This window comes from Lepus europaeus, chromosome 21 (assembly GCF_033115175.1).
Source record: "Lepus europaeus isolate LE1 chromosome 21, mLepTim1.pri, whole genome shotgun sequence".
In the NCBI taxonomy this organism is placed as follows: domain Eukaryota; kingdom Metazoa; phylum Chordata; class Mammalia; order Lagomorpha; family Leporidae; genus Lepus; species Lepus europaeus.
In genome coordinates this window covers 25,575,545-25,596,805 of record NC_084847.1, presented here as the reverse complement: position 1 = coordinate 25,596,805, position 21,261 = coordinate 25,575,545, and the positions used below count along the sequence as shown (strand labels likewise).

Here is a 21,261-nt window from a genome sequence, read left to right as displayed (position 1 = left end):
TGTGGGCGCAGGGGCCCAAGCACTTGGACCATCTTCTACTGCTTTCCCAGGCCACAGCAGAGAGCTGGATCGGAAGTGGAGCAGCCGGGACTCGAACTGGTGCCCATATGGGATGCCAGCACTGCAGGCGGTGGCTTTACCGGCTACACCACAGTGCCAGCTCCAATAACAGCAATTTTTTTTAAAATTATTTATTTGAAAGGCAGAGTTACAGAGAGAGTGAGAGAGAGAGAGAGAGAGAGAGAGAGAGAGAGAGATCTTCCATCTGCTGGTTCACTCCCCAATGGCTGCAATGGCCAGGGCTGGGCCATGCCAAGCCAGGAGCTTGGAGCTTCTTCTAGGTCTTCCACATGGATGCAGGGGCCCAAGGACTTGCACCGTCTTCTGCTGCTTTCCCACGTATATCAGCAGGGAGCTGGATCGGGAAGCAGAACAGCTGGGACTCTGCAAAGGCACCCATGTGTGATGCTGGCACTGCAGGCGGAGGCTTAACCCCGCTGCACCACAGTGCCGACCCCAACAGTAAATTTTTATTGAGGTCTTTTACTACGTGCTGACCACTGTTCTAAGTGCACATTAACTTACTGCCGAGTTTTAGTTGAGGAAGTAGATATAAGTGGCTTGTCTGAGTTCATGTAACGGGGTGTGGTTGACCCGGGATTTTTACCATGGCGGGCTAGCTCCCGAAATGCTGTCAGGGCTGTCTTCCCAATCCCTTAACCCCTCTGGACAGGGTCAGAGACGGGACAGCCACACACACAGCTGCACCGATTTAGACACGATCAGATCTGCTGATAAAGGAGCCTGCGAGTCAACCAATCATTTTCTGCAAGGGAACTTCTGAGTTAACGGCAAAGCACAGACGGAGAAACGCACACACCGCCCGCGTCCAGCTTGGTGAGTTTTCAGAGGAGCTTTGCCCAGGGAACCCGCACCACTTCAGGAAACAGACAAGACCGGTTCCCAGAAGCCCCTCTGGAGCCCCTCCCAGTCCCGAAAGACACACCCTCCCGGCTTCCTAATCCTTACATTTTTCTATCTGCTTTCGAACTTCATAGAAATAGAACCAGGTGGTGTATCTGGCTTAAAGTCAAGATCTGCTGGGGGAGGCTTGTCCCGGTCGCTGGGTGTAGTGGGTCTCTGTCTTGGGTATCAATAGGCTGCAGCCCGCTTCCCAGTCTCCTCTTGGTAGGTGCTTTACGGTTCGGGGCTGTTAACGCGGCTGTGAACATCCCAGCGCACGGCTCTTGGTGCTCCTGTCTAAGCATTTCTGTCGGGTGCTGACGTGCTGGATTCCTGGGCTGGTCTTTGTTCAGCTTCATGGGAAAGCTACCAGCTTTCCCAAGTGTCTCTACCAATTCCCACTCCCCCGGAAACATAAGGGAGGCCGCGCGGCTCCGCTGGCTCGCCCACACTCGGCATGGCCTGTCGTTCTCGCTATAGCCATCCTGGGGGGTGGAGACTCACTCCTGTGTGCAGCTGTGGCGCGCAATTGGCACTGGGCTGCTAGGTCGTTGAATGAATGAATGGGTGAACGAATTAAGTTGGGCAGCGTAGCATCAGCCAGCCCGGCCAGGGAGGAGCGGGCGTACGGGGACACACACACACGGTGTCTCAGGTCCGCACACCTGCACCCAGACCCTCTCGTGCGCCCGAGCGCCCACGTGGTCTGGACGCGCCGCCTCGGCGGAGCCGCGCGCGTCCAAGTCGCCGAGCCAGCGGGCCCCCAACTCTCGCTCGCTCTCGGCGGCGGACAGGGGGCGCTGCGCGTCCGGGCGCCCCCGAAGGGGCGGGCCCGGGGCGGGGCGGGGCTGGCCCGGCTTCCAGGCCTGGGCTCCGGCACCCGCGCCGCCCGGCCGCTCCGGGGACGGGCCGGGGCGGGGCGCGGCGGCAGGAAGCGGGGCGGGGACTCGCGGAGGCGTTGGGGAGCGAGGGAGGGCGCGGCCAACTCCCGGAGGGGACGGCGGGCGGCGAGAGCGGCGCCCCGGCCTGGCGCCGAGCCTGAGCCCGCCGGACGGGAGGCAGCCCCGCCGCGGGCTCGGCCCCGGCCCCAGCGCCGCCAGCATGGCCGGCCGGACCGTACGGGCTGAGACCCGGAGCCGGGCCAAGGATGACATCAAGAAGGTGATGGCGACCATCGAGAAAGTCCGGCGATGGTGAGCGCTGCCCCGCGGCCGGGGCCGGGACCCTGGCGGGGACCACCGCCCCCTCGCGCGCCTCCCCTCCCCTCGCCAGCTGCGCCCCCCAGGTGTTAGGTGCGCCCCCGCCCACCAGCTGTGCGCGGGGTCCCCAGGGCTCCGTCTCCCTTCCCCGGGCTACCCCCGGAGGTCTACAAAGCGTGGTCCCCAGCCGTGCCTTCGCCGGGCGGGAGCCCTCGTCCGTGCCCCGCCCCCTGAAGCTCTGACACTCCTGCAAGTAGGGCCCGGGCTCCGAGCTGCGTCCCCAGGGATGGCCCCCTCCCTCCGGGGGGGGTCCTGACCTAGCCATGGCCCCGAGGCGTGCCCAGGGGCGCCCCTTCCCCGTCTTTGCCCTGGGCTCGCTCTCTCCAACAGTGCCTCATTCGCAAAACTGCCCCAACCCTCGTGCACCTCCCCCACCTTGCAGATGTACCTGGGGCAGAGGCGGCGGCAGCGGGCGGAGGGGGGCGCCTCTCCCCTCAGGCCTCTCTGACCCAGCACCCCACCCTCCCACAGGGAGAAGCGTTGGGTGACTGTGGGCGACACTTCCCTTCGCATCTTCAAGTGGGTGCCGGTGGTGGACCCCCAGGAGGAGGTGAGCAAGCCCACCCCGCACCCCCCAAGGCCCTGCATCTGTGAAGTCAGCCCAGCCCCTCCCCACCCTGGCCTCCCCTTCCAGTGCCTACCGCAGCCCAGATGTTCAGGATTACGCGGCTGCCCCTCCCCCTCCCCCTCTCCTGCTCCAGACCCCCCCCCCCCAAGGCTAACCCGGCATGCACAGCCTCTGTCACCTCCGGCTGGGCCTTGGGTTTCTCTGTGCCTCAGTTTCCCCGTTTGTCCCCGTGGGGCTCTGCCAGGGCTGCCTGGAAGCGCTGGCTCTGATCCTCGTCCCTGTTACCCCCAGGAGCGGCGGCGGGCAGGTGGCGGGGCAGAGCGATCCCGTGGCCGAGAGCGGCGGGGCAGGGGTGCCAGTCCCCGAGGGGGCGGCCCGCTCATCCTGCTAGACCTCAATGGTATGTGTGGGGGCCCAGGCATTGCCGGGGGTGGGGAGGGGGTGGCTGTGGGACCTGGAGGAGGGGCCTGGGGGCCTCAGGCCGACCCTCTGGGCTCTTGTTTCTGCAGATGAGAACAGCAACCAGAGCTTCCACTCGGAAGGCTCCCTGCACAAGGGCACTGAGCCCAGCCCCGGGGGCACCCCGCAGCCCAGCCGCCCTGTGTCGCCTGCCGGAGCCCCGGAAGGGGTCCCTGAGGAGGCTCAGCCCCCACGGCTGGGCCAAGAGAGAGGTAGGATCAGGTGCCGCCCAGAGCCCCCTTCTCTGAGCCCACCAGCCCACCCCCCTACCTGCCCCTCTCCCGTGAGCCCCTGGAAACAGCGCCCGCCCCCTGCCGTCTCCTCTGGCATTTCCATATCAATTTCAGTTGCTACTCACATACTGTCTTCCTGCTCCAACTTGTGTCGGCTTCCTGGAGGTCGGGCCCTCGCTGATCTTGTTCACGGGGTCCTCCGAGTCCAGTGGGACGCATAATAGGTGCTCAATCAATGTTTGTCGAGTGACTAAAAGACGAAGCTACTCACGGGCACTATTGATTGAGCTCTTACTGCGTGCCAGGCACCTTCCAACCACCCTGTTCTGTTTTATCTCATTGACTCGCACTGCGCTCAGAGGGGTTAGCCTGCCCTGCTTCCTGTTTGTAGGTGAGGAGACAGATCAGCAAGGTTTTTTTTTGTTGTTGTTCTGTTTAAATCAGTGCTCTTTATTTTCATCTCAGTATCTTGGCCCAAATGAGAACGCACAGCTACGGGGCTGAGTGCTTCCCCGGGCTCAGTGCGACCCGAGACCCTCCCCAGGCAGTGTGGACCCCGGGCTGCACCGTCCTCCTTGAACCACCACAGCCCCACCTGGGGCCCGTGAGTCCCCGCTTCTCCCGGGCCTGCAGCACGCATGCCCTCCCGGGGCTGCGCCTGCTCCTGACGCCACTCCTCTGGGAGCCCCATGGAAAACACCCGAAGAGTGGGCGCTGCCTACAGCCCCCTGCCAGCCCCCACCACAACGCGGCCACAGAAACTGCACCGGGGCCCGGGAGCTCACACAGTGTCTTGAGGTTGAGTCCCCTCAGCTCCTCTTTCTTCCAGTCCACCCCCCGCCCAGCGTGGCCACCCCCTTCCTCTGCCTCCCCAGGCCACAGCCTGGCTCCAGCCCCTCCCACAGCTGTAGCTCAGCTCTGCCTGAGCGGGGGTTGGGCAGGGGTCATTTTCCTGCTGTGGCTCCTGCGGGTTCCCTTGGCTTCCGCCCCCTGAGCTGGACGCTGCGGGCCCCCTGTGCGCCGGGCCCTGCCCACCACCAAAGCCACGGCTTGGGCCTAGGGGCTGAGCCTGGATGGGGCCGAGCGCTTAGACACCTGTGCTAATAGAAAAGCAGTAACCGGCATTCCTGGCGCACGTGCTGGGTGCCAAACCCTTTGAGCTGTACTACCTTGCCCCCTCCTCCCAAGAGTCTCACGCACCAACTATGACCCCGGCCCCGTGTTACAGATGGGTAAGGAGAGCCCCCAAGAGACGGAAGGAACCTGCCCAAGGCCAGGATCTGGAGGCGGGCCGCTGAACTCCAGAACCTGTGCTCGCTACCCTGTGCTCCCTCTGCCTGAAGTGTGTTTTCCTTGGTAAAGCTGCACAGCTTGCAGATCCTGCATAAGTGTTCCTGCTTCGATCTGGGACTGGGACTGCAGCCGGGCCCAAAGCCCCTTTCTCTGTCCAGCTGCCCGTGTGTGTGTGTGTGTGCGCGTGTGGGTGCATTTCTCCCGGTCTGACCTCTGGGCACAGAGTGGCTGCTCAGGGAATGCCTGTTCACTTGACGTTCCAGATCCCGGGGGCATAACTGCAGGCAGCACGGACGAACCCCCCATGCTGACCAAGGAGGAGCCGGTTCCAGAGCTGCTGGAGGCTGAGGTGAGAGAGGCCGCAAGGCTGCACTCCCGGGTCTCAAGGGAACGTGGCACCGGCGCGGGTGCGGTCTGGGCGGGAGGTGTGGACCCAGCACCCAGCCAGGGCCTTAGCGGCCGGGTTCTTGGGGACAGAAAAGAAAAGGGTGTTTCAGAGACAGCTTCCTGAGGGCTGGATCGGGGCGACCTCAGACCATGAAAAGCCTGAACCAAACAAACGAACAAACCAATAAGCAAACCGCGGTGACCCCCAGGCGTTAAGGAGAGCAAACCCTGACTGGTCAAGTTAGCCTCACATAGTCCCCGGTTCAGTCCTGAGAGCGCAAAAGCCTGACCCTGGCGCGGTCGGTCGCTGCCCTGGGCAGACTTCTAGGTCTGGGGAGGGGCGTGGTGTGGCGTGGCGAGGGGTGGCTGCAGAGACAGCCCAGGCTCAGAGGCTGGACGCCTGGGTCCGGGCGGGGCTCATGCCTGTCCACCCTTCCTCTCCAGGCCCCCGAAGCTTACCCCGTGTTTGAGCCAGTGCCACCTGTCCCTGAGGCAGCCCAGGGTGACACAGAGGACTCGGAGGGCGCCCCCCCACTCAAGCGCATCTGCCCAAATGCCCCCGACCCCTGAGAAGCCACAGCCAGCCAGCCAGCCTGCTTGTCCTGCCTGCCTGCCGCCCCAGGGGCCCCTTCGGCAATTTTTTTTTTTTTTTTTTTTTTTTTTTTTTTACAAATAAAGACCCTTTTGTAATTTTGTGTCCTGTCATTTCCCGCCAGGGCTGGGGAGGGGCTCCGCAGGCACTTTTGTCTCACGCTCCATGTCTCAGATGGGGTCGCCGAGGCTTGGGAGGACCTTGCTGTAGTCACACCGGGAGCCAGGCCCCTGCCTCCGCACCACGCCCCCCACCAGCCCCATCCCCCCAACTCTGACCTCCCCTCCCCTGGCCTCCCTCCCCGGGGAATCCCAAGGACCTCTCTGCTTCCCGCTTAGAGCCCCAGGGCCCAGTAGTTCTCAAAGCTCTGGGCAGCGAGGCCCATGGTTCCATTTCCCGTGCAGGAACATAGAGGCCCCGACGCGGTCCAAGGACCCGGCCCCTTCCTGCCCCCCAGGAAGTGGAGCACAGTGCTCCCTGCCTTGGCGTAGCCTTTTGCCCTGACCCACACTTCCCGTTGAGTCCTCCTGGTCCCCAGCTCAGTCACCACCTCCTCCCAGAAGCCTTCCTTGACTCAGTCCGGTCATTTCCCCCTTTTCTGAGTTTTCGCCCAGGGCTGGACTTCCTTCCCTGGGCTTCAGCGCGGCTCAGGCGGTCTGGGATCCCAGGTGTGCGTGTCTGTCTGTCTATAAGCCCGTGGGCTCCTAACGACAGAACGAGCTCCCTGGCCTTGCCTGGCACAACACTGGGAACAGAGCAGTCCCAGCACTGCTTTGTGAATGAATGAATGAACAAATGGCTGGGCTTATCCCAGAAGGCTTCTCTGAGGAGGTGGCATGTGAGCTGGGCTCTGAGATAGCCCCTCAATGTGGCAAATCTCCAGTGAGACCCTGGTTCAGGTCCTGGCTCTGTTCCTCATGACCTGTGTGGCTCTAGCCAGGCTCTTTCTACTCCTTAAGCCTCAGTCTATTCATCTGAGCAATGGGACAGTAATTTGGCTCCAGCTTCTCCAGTGGTTTGTGGAAAACTTCCAGTAACATGAGGTCCCCTCACTCTGTGCCTACAAGAAAGGCTTAGGTGCATTGGCCCCATTTTTTTTTAATTACTTTTAACAAACGGAACAAAGTTAAGAGAGGACCAAAGTGGAACGTGAAGGAGCCCTTTAAGAAGGACTTGTAGCGGAGCCCAGGCTGGCCAGGGCGGGCAGGTGGGCAGTGACTTCCTGTTGGCACTGTGGCAAAGCAGCCCACATTCAGTGGCTTAAAGCCACCTGCGTGTCTCCTCCGACAGTTCTGGACGTCTGAGGTCCATGGCTGGTCTCCCTGGGCTGGGGTCAAGGTGGCAGTGGGGCGGATGGCCGGAGGGGAGGCCCGGCTGGGGCGGCCGCCTGCATCCGTTGGCTCGCGGCACCTCCCATCTTCAAAGCCGGCAGCACAGCGCCTTCTGGTGTCTCTCTCTGCTTCCCACTCCCTCTTTGAAGGCTCTGGTGATTCAATCAGGCCTGGTTAGGCTAATCCAGGGTGCTCTTCCCACCTCCAGATCCTTCCCTTAGGCACATCTGCAAAGTCCCAGTAACGCCGTCCCAGCTTCGGGCGAGGAGGACGTGGGGCAGGAAAACTACCGTCTTTCTGGGCCTGTCAGCGGCCGTCTTGTCCCCCCCCTCCCCCCCGTCCCCCCATGAGCACGGTGTGGTTGCCTTGGGTGGGCGGTGCTCCTGGGTTTGCATCTCAGCATCTGCTGTGTGACCTTGAGGAGGTGACTTCGCGTCTCTGTACCTTGGTTTCCTCATCTGTGAACATGGAGAGGCTGTGCCACATCGGTAGGACTTGTGTCCCGTGACCCCATTTCACAGATGAGGCTACCGGAGTCGCGGCAGTGGGGCTGGGGAGGAGACCCCTGGCACTGGTGCGGTGTCCATGTCCACTTCTGTCCTCCTCCTCGTCCTGGGCCCCAGGTACCTGTCCCCATCTCTGACCTGGTTCAAAGCCACGCCCCCTGACTCACACCCCGCCCACCGCCGGCCTCTCTGCTCAGTGCCTCTTGCCCCTACCCAGTCCCACCTTCCCTTTCAGGGAACAGTTCCCACGCTTCTGCCCGCAGGTCCTGGGTCCCCTGCAGGCTCAAAGACCCCAATGGCCGCACCACGTCTCCACCAGGGTGTCCTCAGCCTAATCCACTCCCCTTCCGCATTCCCCCTGCACACAGCCCCAGGAGTCAGTGTCCACCTCCAGGAGGCCCTCACTGCTTGCCCCCGGGGAACCAGCAAAACTCTTCCCGGCTTCCTGCAGGTCTCCCTGCTTTCGCTCGCCCAGCTTCGCCCCACGCCCCACCCGGCAGCAGGGCCCCAAGTGCACGCTGCTGCCCCTGGCCACAGCCTCCTACAGCTCCCCACACCTGCACGGTGCAACCCAGTCCTGCTGCACGCCACCCTCCCACCTGCTTCCAGGGCACCCCACCCTGCCTCGGCTGAGAGGCGGCTCCTGCTAGACCCCGCTGCCCCGGGTAGATGCCTTGTTTCCAACCCACAGCCCTCTGGCGCCGGCCTCTGTCTGCTTGCTCCGCCCCAGCAGCCCCCTCTGCCACTTTCCCGAGCGCTTACTGTTGCCTCGTGGTGTCGGCGTGTGTTTCCGTCTTAGCGCGGGATTCAGCTTTCCTTTACTCACAGGGATGTGCATTGATTGTGTGTTTACTGTTTGCTAGGGGACTGTTTGAGGCCCCAGGCCTACAGCATGAACGATCTATATATAAATCCCTGCCCTCGTGTCCCCTTCAGTAAATCAGGTCACAGGTAGCAGGTTATCAATCCTTTGGACAAACGGGCTGGGTGTTGTGGTTAAACCCCTGCTCGCGATGCTGGCATCCCATATCTGAATGCCTGGTTCGAATCCCGGCTGCTCTGTTTCCCATCGGGCTCCCTGCGAATGCTCCTGAGAAGGCGGGAGATGACAATGGCCCCCCACCACTCATGTGGGAGACTCAGAGTTCCTGGCTATGGGCTTCAGCATGGCCCAGCCCTGGCTATTGTGGGCATTTGGGCAGTGAACCAGGGGATAGAAAATTTCTTTCTGTCCCTTTGTCTTTAAATAAATCTTTTTTTTTTTTTTTTTTAAAGACCTACAGCTCAGTAAGGGAAATGGGGAAAGAGCGGTTTGCCGTTTTAACGAGGGAGGGCTGAGAAGCTCTCACTAAGGAGACAGAAGCTTGACGGAGGCGAGAGAAAGAGCTACGGGGACATCAGAGGGCCCCTGGCAGAGGGAACAGCCAGAGGGAAGGCCCTGGGCTGCAGGGAGCCTGGCAAAGGGGACAGCCTGGCTGGGACGGTCCTGGGAGGGAGGAGGCGGCTCAGGTCAGCAGGGGCCTCGGGCAGGGCATGCACGTGACCTGTCATTCAAACTAGGGGACTTGTGTGAACCAAGGAGGGGGAAGCCAGGATAACAGGTGGGAGCTGGGGACCGGAGGGCATCGTGGTCGCGCTTCGGCTTTGCCCCTGCGTTTCAGTGAGAGCTCCCGCAGGGGTCTGCGCCGAGGTGGAACGCGGTCCCACGTTGGCATGTTGTCCCTCAACGTCTTATTGTAAACTTACAGAGACAGTGTGCAAATGACTTGAAAGAATTTAGCAGTTGAAAGCATGGTATAGATGGGGCCTGGCGGTCGGGCAGCCTCCTGGGACACCCACGTCCCAAATCTGACCGCTACTTTGAGCCCCGGCTACTCAGCTCCCCACCCAGCTCCCTGCCAATGCACCTGGGAGGCAGCAGATGAGGGCCCAAGTCCTTGGGCTCCTGCCTCCCATGTGGGAGACCTGGATGGAGGTCCTGGCTCCTGGCCCAGCCTCAGCTGTTGCGGGGGGCATTTGGGGAGTGAACAAAGGGATGGCAGATTTGTCTCTTGCTTTGTCACTCTGCCTTTCCAACAAACCATCCATCCTGAAACACAGCGTTGTGTGGGTCACACACAGGTACCCAGGGCCTAGCTCTATACCACTTTGCTGTATTGCCTTGTCACATGTCCATGTCTACCCTTCGTCCTTGGTCTCCTTCCAAACAAACTGTAGACAGTGGCGCATGTCCCTCTCAACACTAAGCACGTGTGCCATTAAGTCCCGTGCAGTTTTTATGGGTGACACTGTTTTTCCCCACTGGATGTGAAATATCCATGGATGAAAGGCCCCGTGTCCAGTGTCTCACTCAGTGAGTTTAACCAATGCGGACGACTGCAAAGGCGGATTTGTCAAACACACAACGTCGCGGTCGCTCCATAAAGTTCCTGATAGCTCTCCTTCTCACCTCTCCAGCGGCCGGGTCTGTTCTGCTGTTTGTCAGTTTTTTTATTTGAAAGGTGGAGAGGGATCATCTGTCTGCTGGTTCACTCCCTGAATGCCTGCAGCAACTGGGGCTGAGCCAGGCCGAAGCCAGGAGCCAGGAACTGAATCCTGGTCTCCCACCTGGGTTGGAGGGCCCCATGTGCTTGAGTTCCTCCTGCCTCCCCCGGAGCGCATTAGCAGGGAGCTGGAAGTAGAAGTGGACCCAGGACTCCAACCCAGGCATTGCGATTCCAGTATGGGATACGGACATCCTAGTGGAGTCATCGCCTCTACAGCAAATACCCACCTTTTTTTTTTTTTTTTTCTTTTAACCACAGAGTAGGTTTAACCTGTTCTAGAAACGGAATCAGATGTACACTATGTACCCCTTTGCATTTGCTTTCTTTTACTCAGTGTAATATACATCTTTTTAAAAGATTTATTTATTTGAAAGATTAGAGTCACAGAGAGGCAGCAGTAGGAGAAAGAGGAAGAGAGAAAGAGGGTCTTCCATCCTCTGGTTCACTCCCCAGATAGCTGCAATGACCAGAGCTGTGCTGATCCGAAGCCAGGAGCCAGGAGCTTCTTCCAGGTCTCCTGTGCGGGTGCAGGGGCCCAAGCACTTGGGCCATCTTCCATTGCTTTCCCAAGCGCATCTGCAAGGAGCTGGACCAGAAGTGGAGCAGCTGGGACTCTAACTGGTGCCCATATGGGATGCCAGCACTGCAGGCGGCGGCTTTACCCGCCATAGCACCAGCTGCTGTAATAAACATTTTTAAAGGCAGAGTGAGAGACAGCAAGCTTCCACTTGCTGGTTCACTCCCTAAATGTCTGCAACAGCCAGGGCTGGGCCAGGCTGAAGCTAGGAGCTTGTAACTCCTTCTGGGTCTCCCCTGTGGTTGGGCCATTATCTGTGGATTTTGCAGGTGCAATTAGCAAGGAGCTGAATCAGAAGTGGAGCAGCTGGGACTCCAGCCGGCACTCTGATATGGAATGCTGGCATCACAAGCCGTGGTTTAACCTGCTGCACCACAGCACGTGCTGTGGAATATTCTTGAGAGTGGCCCCTGTTTTCCATGGGTCAGAGGCGTGGGCCTTTTTATGGCTACGTCGTATTCCATAGACTTCCTTTGAGCAAGATCACTCTGCTCAGTGGAGAACAAAGGAAAACAGGGCAGCCAAGACCCAAACCAGCACTCCTATAGACGGCTTTTTTTTTTTTTTTAAAGATTTATTTATTTATTTGAAAGTCAGAGTTACAGAAAGGCAGACACAGAGAGAGAGAGAGAGAGAGAGAGAGAGAGAGAGAGAGAGGTCTTCCATCTGCCGTTTTACTCCCCAGGTGTCCACAATGGCCGGAGCTGCACCAATCTGAAGCCAGGAGCCTCTTCTGGGTCTCCCACATGGGTGCAGGGGCCCAAGGACTTGGGCCATCTTCTACTGCTTTCCCAGACCACAGCAGAGAGCTGGATTGGAAGTGGAGCAGCCGGGACTCAAACCGGTGCCCATGTGGGATGCTGGCACTGCAGGCGGCGGCTTTCCCCTCTACACCACAGCGCTGGGGCCCCCAGGCACTCTTGAAAGCAGAAGTTCTGAGACATGGAGTTCGCTTCCCAGGGTGGTCATCACGAGGGAGGGCAGCTCTCTGGCTGCCCCTGGTCACCCCGATCCCCACCACTCCCTAGTGTCTTCCTCATCTTGTTAAGGCCTTGCAGAGCCTTAAGACTGAGGGGGGAGGCTGGTGCCATGGCTCAACAGGCTAATCCTCCGCCTGCGGCGCCGGCACACTGGGTTCTAGTCCCGGTTGGGGCGCCTGATTCTGTCCCGGTTGCCCCCCTTCCAGGCCAGCTCTCTGCTGTGGCCAGGAGTGCAGTGGAGGATGGCCCAAGTCCTTGGGCCTTGTACCCCTTGGGAGACCAGAAGAAGCACCTGGCTCCTGGCTTTGGATCAGCGCGGTGCGCCAGCCGCAGCGCAGCAGCCGTGGCTGCCATTGGAGGGTGAACCAACGGCAAAGGAAGACCTTTCTCTCTCTCACTGTCCACTCTGTCAAAAAAGAAAAAAAAAAGACTGAGGGCGGAGCTCCAGCAGGCCTGGCCTCTTGCTCATCTTCTTGCCCCTGCTTCCTGTTCTCATGCCTCACTTCCTGCCCACTGGGTGCCCGCCCATTCATACCTGCCTTTGCCCACTAGGCCCTGCTCAGTGTGGCCCCTGGGCCCCGCCCCCATGCTCCTAGCTTCTCACACACCGCAGCTGGCCAGGCTCCCTTCCTCGTGGCCAAGGCCACGGCTGACTGATCTTTCAAAGTCTTGGGCTCATCTCACCTCCTGCAGGAAGGCTCCCTGACCTCCGACCCGGTCAGCTCCTTGCTTAGTCTCTGGGCTTCCTCTTTATCGGATCTCCCACTTCCCCGTCTCTGGTCTCTGGCTCTCCTTTGTCTTCCTCCGGGCAGGCAGGCAAACAGCAGGTGCTCACTACTTAGTGATCAACGGAAGAACTAAAGCAAGCCCGGCTCCCTTTCTCCTGTATAAAGTGCAATGCTCTGTTTCCCCAGCCACGGGAAAGGTGCCGGGGTTTCTGCTTGGTTCCACCTCCTGGCGGGCCCGGGGAGGCCCAAAGTCACCGGGACTCATATTTGGGACAGGCGCAGCCAGCGCCATGCAGAACCCCAGCTCTGTCTCTGCAGGCCTGGGAAGGCAGGCAGGAGGGCTGAGCACCGTCACTTGCTCTCCCACTGTCACCTTTGTCTGGGGCTTTTCTTCCCCGTCCCCTCCTTTGTTCCTCCAAGTCAGGTGGCTCGCAGGCGGCTCGTGGTGTCCGGCGGGGCGGAACTCAGGGTAGGAATGCACCCTTCTAACTTCAGACTGATTTGTTCTCCCCGTGACCCGGGGCAAAAGCCCTTGCCCTGTCAGGACCTTGGTTGCCTCATCTGAAAAATGGAGCCAATACTCTGTTCCTCGTCTTTGTACCAGGTCCGCAACCGCATGATGTAAACCAAGGTTTGCCGGGTGAATGTTCCCCGCGTGTGCTTTGTCGCACCCCCGGGCAGTTTCGTGCACTCTAGATAATTTCAGAAATGCAGTGCCAAAGAAAAGTCATCGTAACGACCCTGCGTGAGGTCTCGAAGTCTTGGGACAAGATCTTGGGAGGGAGCCAGCGAGGGGGCGGTGGTACTGAGAGAACCTAGCCACGAGCGGGGCGCCAGGTTCCGGGGCCGCGCCGGTAATGCCTTCGGTCGCCATCTGTGCAACGCGAGCCTGCGGCTCTACCTCCGCCTCGGCCTTTTGTGAAGCTCGGAGGAAACAAAGGAGGGCAACGTGCCTCGGCCCGGCCGGCCCGCGGGGAGCAGGCGCGGCCCGGGGAAGGGTTAAGGCCACCGACGCGGCGCGCGCGTGCTAGAGGGGCCGAGGGCGGACTTCCGGCGGGGCGGGGCCTGTGCTCCCGCCGCCGGGCGGGGGTCGGAGCGGGCGCCCCGCGCTCTGCCTGCGCCTCCTGGGCGTCCTTCCTCGGGGTCCGGCTGTGAGCAGCGTCCTAACCCCGAGTGGGCCTTGGGTTCCCCGGCCGTGCGTTAGGGCCGGGAGGACTCGCTTGCACCTCGGCCCACACCGTATCCCCCTGCTGTCCAGTGGAGGATCTGCGACTCGGGAGGAGGAATTGAAGTCCGGGGTAGCGGGCGGCCGTGGTGGGCTTGCTGTGCAGGCTCATTCCTCTCATTCCTCGCAGGGTGTTTGTGGCTTCCACCCGTTTTACAGATCAGAGAGCTGAGGCTCGGGGTGCAGGTCAGCGGCCCAGGGGGAAAGGCGTGTGTGGCCACTCAGTCCTGGCTGGTAGCGAGTGCTTGCTGCTGAACGCTCCCCGCCGGCTCACACACCTGGTACGGAACCGACGGCGGTCCTGGCGCAGGTGAACCTCCACCTCCTAACCTCAGGGGGAGTAATCACTGGATACGTGTGTTTAAAAACAGCAGCTTTATTGAGATTAATCCACACACCCTCCCACTCACCCGTTTGACGTGTACAATTGAGCGGTGCTTAATTTACTCATGGTTTTGCAATTAGCGCAGTGTTAGAACATTTTAATCAGCCCTGAAAGAAACCGTAGTGGTGAGCAGTGGTTCCCAGGCCTTCCTCCAGCGCGCTCCGTCCCCCAGACTAGCACCAGCGTGCTTCCTATTTGTTTATTTGGGCATTAAAAAAAAAATTACACTGATTTTAAAAAGATTGATTTATTTGAAAGGCAGCGTCACAGAGGAGGTGGGGAGAGCTACAGAGCGATCTTCCATGCAGGGCCGGGCCAGGTGCTTGTTTTTTTTTTTTTTTTTTTTAAGATTTATTTATTTGTAAGTTAGAGAATTTTTCCATCTGCCGGTTCACTCCCCAAATGGTGGCAATGGCCAGAAATGAGCCGATCTGAAGCCAGGAGCTTCTTCCTGTTCTCCCATGCGGGTGCCGGGGCCCAAGCACTTGAGCCATCTTCCACTACTTTCTCAGGCCATAGTAGAGAGCTGGATTGGAAATGGAGAAGCCAGGATTTGAACTGGTGCCCATGTGGGATTTGGCGCCATAGGTGGAGGCTTAACCTACTATACCACAGCACCGACCCCAACAGTAAATTTTTTTTTAAAGATTTATTTATTTGAAAGGCAGAGTTACAGAGAGGCAGAGGTGGGGGGTGGAGGGGGAGAGGTCTTCCATCTGCTGGTTCACTCCCCAGATGGCCACAATGACAGGAGCTGCCCTGATCCGAAGCCAGGAGCCAGGAGCTTCTTCCAGTCTCCCATGTGGGTGCAGCGGCCCAAGGACTTGGGCCGTCTTCCACTGCTTTCCTAGGCCATAGCAGAGAGCTGGATCAGAAGTAGAGCAGCCAGGTCTCAAACCAGCGCCCATATGGGATGCCGGTGCTTCAGGCAGAAGCTTAGCTTACTGTGCCACAGAGCTGGCCTCCAAGTAAGCCATTTCTAATTGTGAAAACAGGCATTGAGGTGACAACCACCGGTTGGGCCTATGGACCACTTGGGCCCATGCCTCTATTACCTGGCCACTGAAAGCCCCTACTGTGGAGGCCACAGTGATGTTCTGAGTCCCCAGGAGTAACTATCCATTTAGAACCAATGTCTAGAATCCCTGAAAGGCCTGACTTCCTTTTCCCAGTGCACAGACACTGGTAAATGTCCATATGTCCCTCTGAGGAAAACTTGGAGGAAGACTCCTGGTGCATGATGAGGGGTGAAGTCCCTCCTCAGGTGGGCATGGCATCCCCTTCAGTCTGGGTCAGTGACTGACAGAGCCTGCAACTAGTGAGAGGTTGTGGCGACTCAGCCGGCATGGCAGCTGCCAGGCCTAGCGTGTCTTCTGCTGAATCCATCAAGTGGATGAGAAACCCTTCCCAAATGGGGGAGTAAGGACCTCCATCCGCTCCTCCATAGGGAAAACTGTTGTCAGAAGTACCTTTTTCAGAACTCTAGAAAAAAAAATTTTTTTTGACAGGCAGAGTGGATAGTGAGAGAGAGAGAGACAGAGAGAAAGGTCTTCCTTTTTGCTGTTGGTTCACCCTCCAATGGCCGCTGCAGCCAGCGCATCTCGCTGATCCAAAGCCAGGAGCCAGGTGCCTCTCCTGGTCCCCCATGTGGGTGCAGGGCCCAGGGACTTGGGCCATCCTCCACTGCCTTCCCGGGCCACAGCAGAGAGCTGGCCTGGAAGAGGGGCAACCGGGACAGAATCCGGCGCCCCAACCGGGACTAGAACTCGGTGTGCCGGCGCTGCAAGGCAGAGGATTAGCCTGTTAAGCCACAGCGCCGGCCAGAACTCTAGAAATTAGCCAAAAGCTAGCTAGTTGATTGAAAACAACTGTATCCTAGGAAGAAGGCTAAGCTTTCTCCCCTCTCCTGTTCCCATTCTCCTCCTCCTGGGGCCACAGTAACCCTGAAAAGCAGGTATCTCACAACCAAGGGAACTGGAAGAGCTGAGAGCAGCACTGGGGGTGGAGGGGGTGGGCCAGAACAGGCCTGAAGCCCTTTGAAGGCTCCCGCACTAGAGATGCACCACCACCACCACCGTGTGACCTGTCTGCTGAGTCCCTGGAGACCTCTCAGAGTTTGTCTTCATCTGACCTGACTCCAAAGCCCCCCTGCAGTGAACAGCCACACTCCCAGGGGCATTTGTCAAAAACATCCAAAGGTGGTTGTTTACTAAGATGGCTGACTGAGGTGGTGATACCAACTGGGGGTAACAAGAGGCTGACAAAGAAAGTTAACAACAACAAAAATAAACCAGGGCATTTAATTTTTTTAAAGATTTATTTTATTGAGGGCCTGCACTGTAGCGCAGCAAGTTAACGCCCTGGCCTGAAGCACCGGCATCCCATATGGGCGCTGGTTCGAGACCTGGCTGCTCTACTTCTGATCCAGCTCTCTGCTATGGCCTGGGAAAGCAGTGGAAGTGGCCAAAGTCTTTGAGCCCCTGCACCCACATGGGAGACTGGGAAGAAGCTCCTGGCTCCTGGCTTCAGATCGGCTCAGCTCTGGCTGTTGCGGCCAATAGGGGAGTGAACCAGCAGATGAAAGGCCTCTCTCTCTTTGCCTCTCCTCTCTCTGTGTAACTTTTTTTTTTTTTTAAAAAAGATTTATTTATTTATTTGAAAGTAGAGTTACACAGACAAAAGAGAGGCAGAGAGAGAGAGAGGTCTTCCATCTGCTGGTTCATTCCCCAGTTGGCTGCAATGGCCAGAACTGCACTGATCTGAAGTCAAGGAGACAGGAGCTTCCTCCGGGTCTCCCACACGGGTGCAGGGGCCCAAGCACTTGGGCCATCTTCTACTGCCTTCCCAGGCCACAGCAGAGAGCTGGATCAGAAGTGCAGCAGCCAGGACTCAAACTGGCGCCCATATGGGATGCCGGTGCTTCAGGCCAGGGCTTTAACCTGCTGCACACAGTGCCAGCCCCTGAAAATCAGTTTCTGCTGAATGTACTGCTTTCCTTCCATTGTGCAGTTGATAAATCATGTCGGACCACTGCAAGTTGTGGGACCATTTGTAATTATAAAACTGTTTATGCACTTTAATATGTGAAGAAGCAAATTGTATGTCAAAGGAGGAGCCAAGGAAAAGAGAAGTTTAGAAGCAAAGGTTTTGTATATTATTGCTATTAACATGAAGGCATCTTAGCCTCTAGGCTAACACCCACTCCTTTGTTCTGAGATGTTAATTGTAATCCCCAGGAGAATCATTAAGAAAATATTCAAACGAGGTGGGCAGTGGCTCAAACCATTGCTATAATCCCAGCATCCCACACTGGAGCACCATTTTGAATCCAGGCTATTCTACTTCCAGTCTAGCTCCCTGCTAAGCAACAGGAAAAGCAGTAGAAGATGGCTCAAGTATTTGCCACCTGCCACCCACAAGGGATACCCTGGCTCCTACTTCCTATCCAGCTTCCTGGTAATGCACTTGGGAGGCAGGAGAGAATGGCCCAAGTACTTGGGTTCCTGCCACCCACAAAGGAGAACCAGATGGAGTTCCTGACTCCCAGCTTGACCTGGCCCAACCCTAACTGTTGCAAGCATTTGAGGAGGGAACCAGTGGTTGGAAGATCCTCACTCTATCTCTGTCACACTGACTTTCAAATAAATAAAAATAAAACTTAAAATAATTCAAAAGAATAGACTAAAAGAAGGAAGGGGCCGGCACTGTGGTATAGCTGGTAAAGCTGCTGCCTGCAGCGCTGGCATCCCATATGGGCACCAGTTCGAGTCCCGGCTGCTCCACTTCTGATCTAGCTCTCTGTTATGGCCTGGGAAAGCAGCAGAAGATGGCCCAGGTCCTTGGGTCACGCAGGAGACCTGGATAAAGCTCCAGGCTCCTGGCTTCAAATCAGCTCAGCTCTGGCCATGTGGTCATTTGAGGAGCGAACCAGCAGATGGAAACTTCTCTTTCTCTGCTCTACCTCTCTGTAACATTGCCTTTCAAATAAATAAATAAATCTTTAAAAGAAAATAAAGCAGGAAAAAGATAATTAAAATGGTGTACTAGGGAGCTGGCGCTGTGGCGTAGTAGGCTAAGCCTCGCCTGTGGCACCAGCATCCCATTTGGGCGCTATTTGTGTCCCACTGTTCTTCTGATCCAGCTCTCTGCTATGGCATGGGAGAGCAGTAGAAGATGGCCCCTGTACCAGCGTGGGAGACCTGGAGGAAGCTCCTGGCTTCTGGCTCCTGGCTTCAGATCAGCTCAGCTCTGGCCACTGCAGCCATTTGGGGAGTGAACCAGGGGGTAGAAGACCTTTCTCTGTCTCTCCCTCTCTCTGTATGTAAATTTACCTTTCAAATAAATAAAATCTTTTTAAAAAATAGAATACTAGAAAAAATTTTAACATGAAGGCAGCACTAGAGGAATAGAAGAACAAAAGGACATATAAATATAACAAATAGCAAAATGACATATAAATCTATTGTTAGTAATTAGATTACATGTAAATGAACCAAATATTCCAAAGGCAAAAATTGGATTGGCATAATAAATTTTTAATAATTTATTATTTGTATTTGAAAGGCAGAGAGACTGAGAAAGATCTTCCATCCATTGGTTAATTCCCCAAGTGCCTCTAACAGCTGAAGCCAGGAGCCCAGAACATAATTCAGGTCTCCTACATGGGTGGTAGAGACCCAAGTACTTGAGCCATCATTTGCTGCTCCCAAGGTGTGCATTAGCAAGAAGTAGAATTGGAAGGCACTTCAATAGGCTATGCAGGCATCTCAAGTAGTGTCCTAACCACTGGGCCAAACATCTGCCCCAGAATGGATTTTTTTCCCTAATGATCTAAATATATGTTATCTTTATTCAAATTCACAAATAAGTCATGAGTAAAAGGATGGAACAAGATATGCCATGTAAAAGTAACCATAAGAGATATGGAGAGGCAATATTAATATCAGACAATGTAAGAAAAAAATTGTCACTACAGACAAGGGAAATTTTATAATGATAAAATGATAATTATTTTACAAATTTATTTATCAGAGAGAGATCCCCCATCTTCTGGATCTGTTCCCAAATGCCCTCAATAGTCAGGGCTGACCCAGGCTGAAGGCAGGAGCCCAGAACTCAATCTGGGTCTCCCACATGGGTGGCAGGGACTCAAGTACTTGAACCATCACCTGCTGCCTCCCAAGGGGCACCTTAGATTAGCTTAGCTGGAATCAGGAGCAGAGATGGGATTTGATCCCAGGCAGTCTGTCATGAGATGCAGGCATCCCAAGTAAAGTTTTAAACGCTATGCCAAGTGCCAGGCCCAGACATACTAATTAAAAACATATCTACATGTACCAACAGCATCCAAAACACATGAAGCAAAAACGGAAAGAATTGACGAGCAGAACAGGTAATTCAGCAGTAACAGCTGGCGGCCTCATCTTTCCACTTTCAGCGGCCGACAGAACAATTAGGAGATCAACAAGGGCCAGCGCCGTGGCTAATCCTCCGCCTGTGGCGCCGGCACACCGGGTTCTAGTCCCAGTTGGGGTGCAGTTCTGTCCCGGTTGCTCCCCTTCCAGTCCAGCTCTCTGCTGTGGCCCGGGAGTGCAGTGGAGGATGGCCCAAGTGCTTGGGCCCTGCACCCGCATGAGACTAGGAGAGGCACCTGGCTCCTGGCTTCGGATCAGCGCGGTGTGCTGACCGCAGCACACCAGCTGCAGCGGCCATTGCAGGGTGAACCAACAGAAAAAGGAAGACCTGGCCGGCACCGTGGCTCAACAGGCTAATCCTCCGCCTAGCGGCGCCGGCACACCGGGTTCTGTCCCGGTTGCCCCTCTTCCAGGCCAGCTCTCTGCTATGGCCCGGGAGTGCAGTGGAGGATGGCCCAAGTCCTTGGGCCCTGCACCCCATGGGAGACCAGGAGAAGCACCTGGCTCCTGGCTTCGGATCAGCGCCGTGCACCAGCTGCAGCGCACCGGCCGTGGCGGCCATTGGAGGGTGAACCAACGGCAAAAAGGAAGACCTTTCTCTCTCTCACTGTCCACTCTGCCTGTCCAAAAAAAAAAAAAAGATCAACGAGGAAACAGGAGTGCACTGTCCATCTGTTTCCTTCCTGGAAACACTGCGTTCTATTACCACCAAGTACTCTATGCGCCAACAAAATAAGATTGCTGGTGGTCCCTGCTGCCTTGTGCTATCAATGTGTCTACCTTATTGGAATCTTCTCAGGAGTTGGTGTTAGTAGTGTAAGCCATACAGCCTCACCTGGTCCACAAAGGAAAGCAACTAGAGCTTTTCAAACACAGAGATGCCCCCTTCAACCATTTAGCAAAGAGAGTGTCTTCTAGATCCACTCACAGAATACAGTGGACATTCTGAACTCAGTAAATCCAATCTGTCACAGTAAGCCTTCGGGTGATGCCAGGAGAGCACTAGCTTCTCAATTCCCTGAGTGCAGGCCACCGTTAAATCCACACTTCAGTCATATGACTGAGTAACCTCCTAGAGCCAACGTCATGTACACAAGCTAGCACACTTTAGAATTTCTGCTATGTACCCTATGACGAATTTGACTTATCTACTCTTATATTCTACCCTCATTGGTCTAACACCCTAGAATCCATTCTCCCATACTCCTTGGGTTTCTGCCAATATATCAACAACTTTTCGCAATCTTTTGGCATGCAAACTGTTTCTTTCTGGATCATAATGTGTACCTATATCCGTGGACTATGATGAGATTTGACCGTAGTCACCTAGGGAAGTTATGGTGAATTTTCAAGGGAATAGCCATCTATTTTCAAGTCATCACTGGGTTTTTAAACAGAAGAAAGTGAGTCTCAGGTTTTGGAGGCAAGCTACTTGTACTCACAAGAGAGGCTGCAAATGACTTTGGATCAATAGTGTCTGTTTCATCTGGGGCCAACCAGATGCACCATCTCAGTTTCTGGGTCCTGTTCTTTTCTGATCAATGCCTTAGTCTTTCTAAGAGCAATTTTTCTTTTTCTTTTTTTTTTTTTCTGACAGACAGAGTGGACAGTGAGAGAGAAAGAGAGAGAGAGAGAAAGGTTTCCTTTTTGCCGTTGGTTCACCCTCCAATGGCTGCCGTGGCCAGCGTGCTGCGGCCGGCGCACCGCGCTGTTGCTGTTCCGATGGCAGGAGCCAGGTGCTTCTCCTGGTCTCCCATGGGGTACAGGGCCCAAGCACTTGAGCCATCCTCCACTGCACTCCCTGGCCACAGCAGA

At 56.6% G+C, this 21,261-nt stretch overlaps 1 protein-coding gene across 1 annotated transcript; it reads left to right on the top strand.

The window, feature by feature from the left end:
• The first annotated feature begins 2,011 nt into the window (after window positions 1-2,011).
• Window positions 2,012-5,828, top strand: BCL7C (BAF chromatin remodeling complex subunit BCL7C). Its single transcript, XM_062179904.1, has 6 exons — window positions 2,012-2,156; window positions 2,694-2,772; window positions 3,082-3,190; window positions 3,300-3,461; window positions 5,039-5,124; window positions 5,607-5,828. The coding sequence occupies exons 1-6, from the start codon at window positions 2,065-2,067 to the stop codon at window positions 5,730-5,732; spliced, it is 654 nt and encodes a 217-aa protein (XP_062035888.1). The 5' UTR covers window positions 2,012-2,064; the 3' UTR covers window positions 5,733-5,828.
• Window positions 5,829-21,261: the final 15,433 nt, after the last annotated feature.

Bases quoted from the DNA above. Each gene is read 5' to 3' on its own strand.
- BCL7C (XM_062179904.1), top strand. From the start codon at position 2,065: ATGGCCGGCCGGACCGTACGGGCTGAGACCCGGAGCCGGGCCAAGGAT. The intron at 2,773-3,081 runs GTGAGCAAGCCC...TGTTACCCCCAG, and splicing joins TGGTGGACCCCCAGGAGGAG to GAGCGGCGGCGGGCAGGTGG. The intron at 5,125-5,606 runs GTGAGAGAGGCC...CTTCCTCTCCAG, and splicing joins CAGAGCTGCTGGAGGCTGAG to GCCCCCGAAGCTTACCCCGT.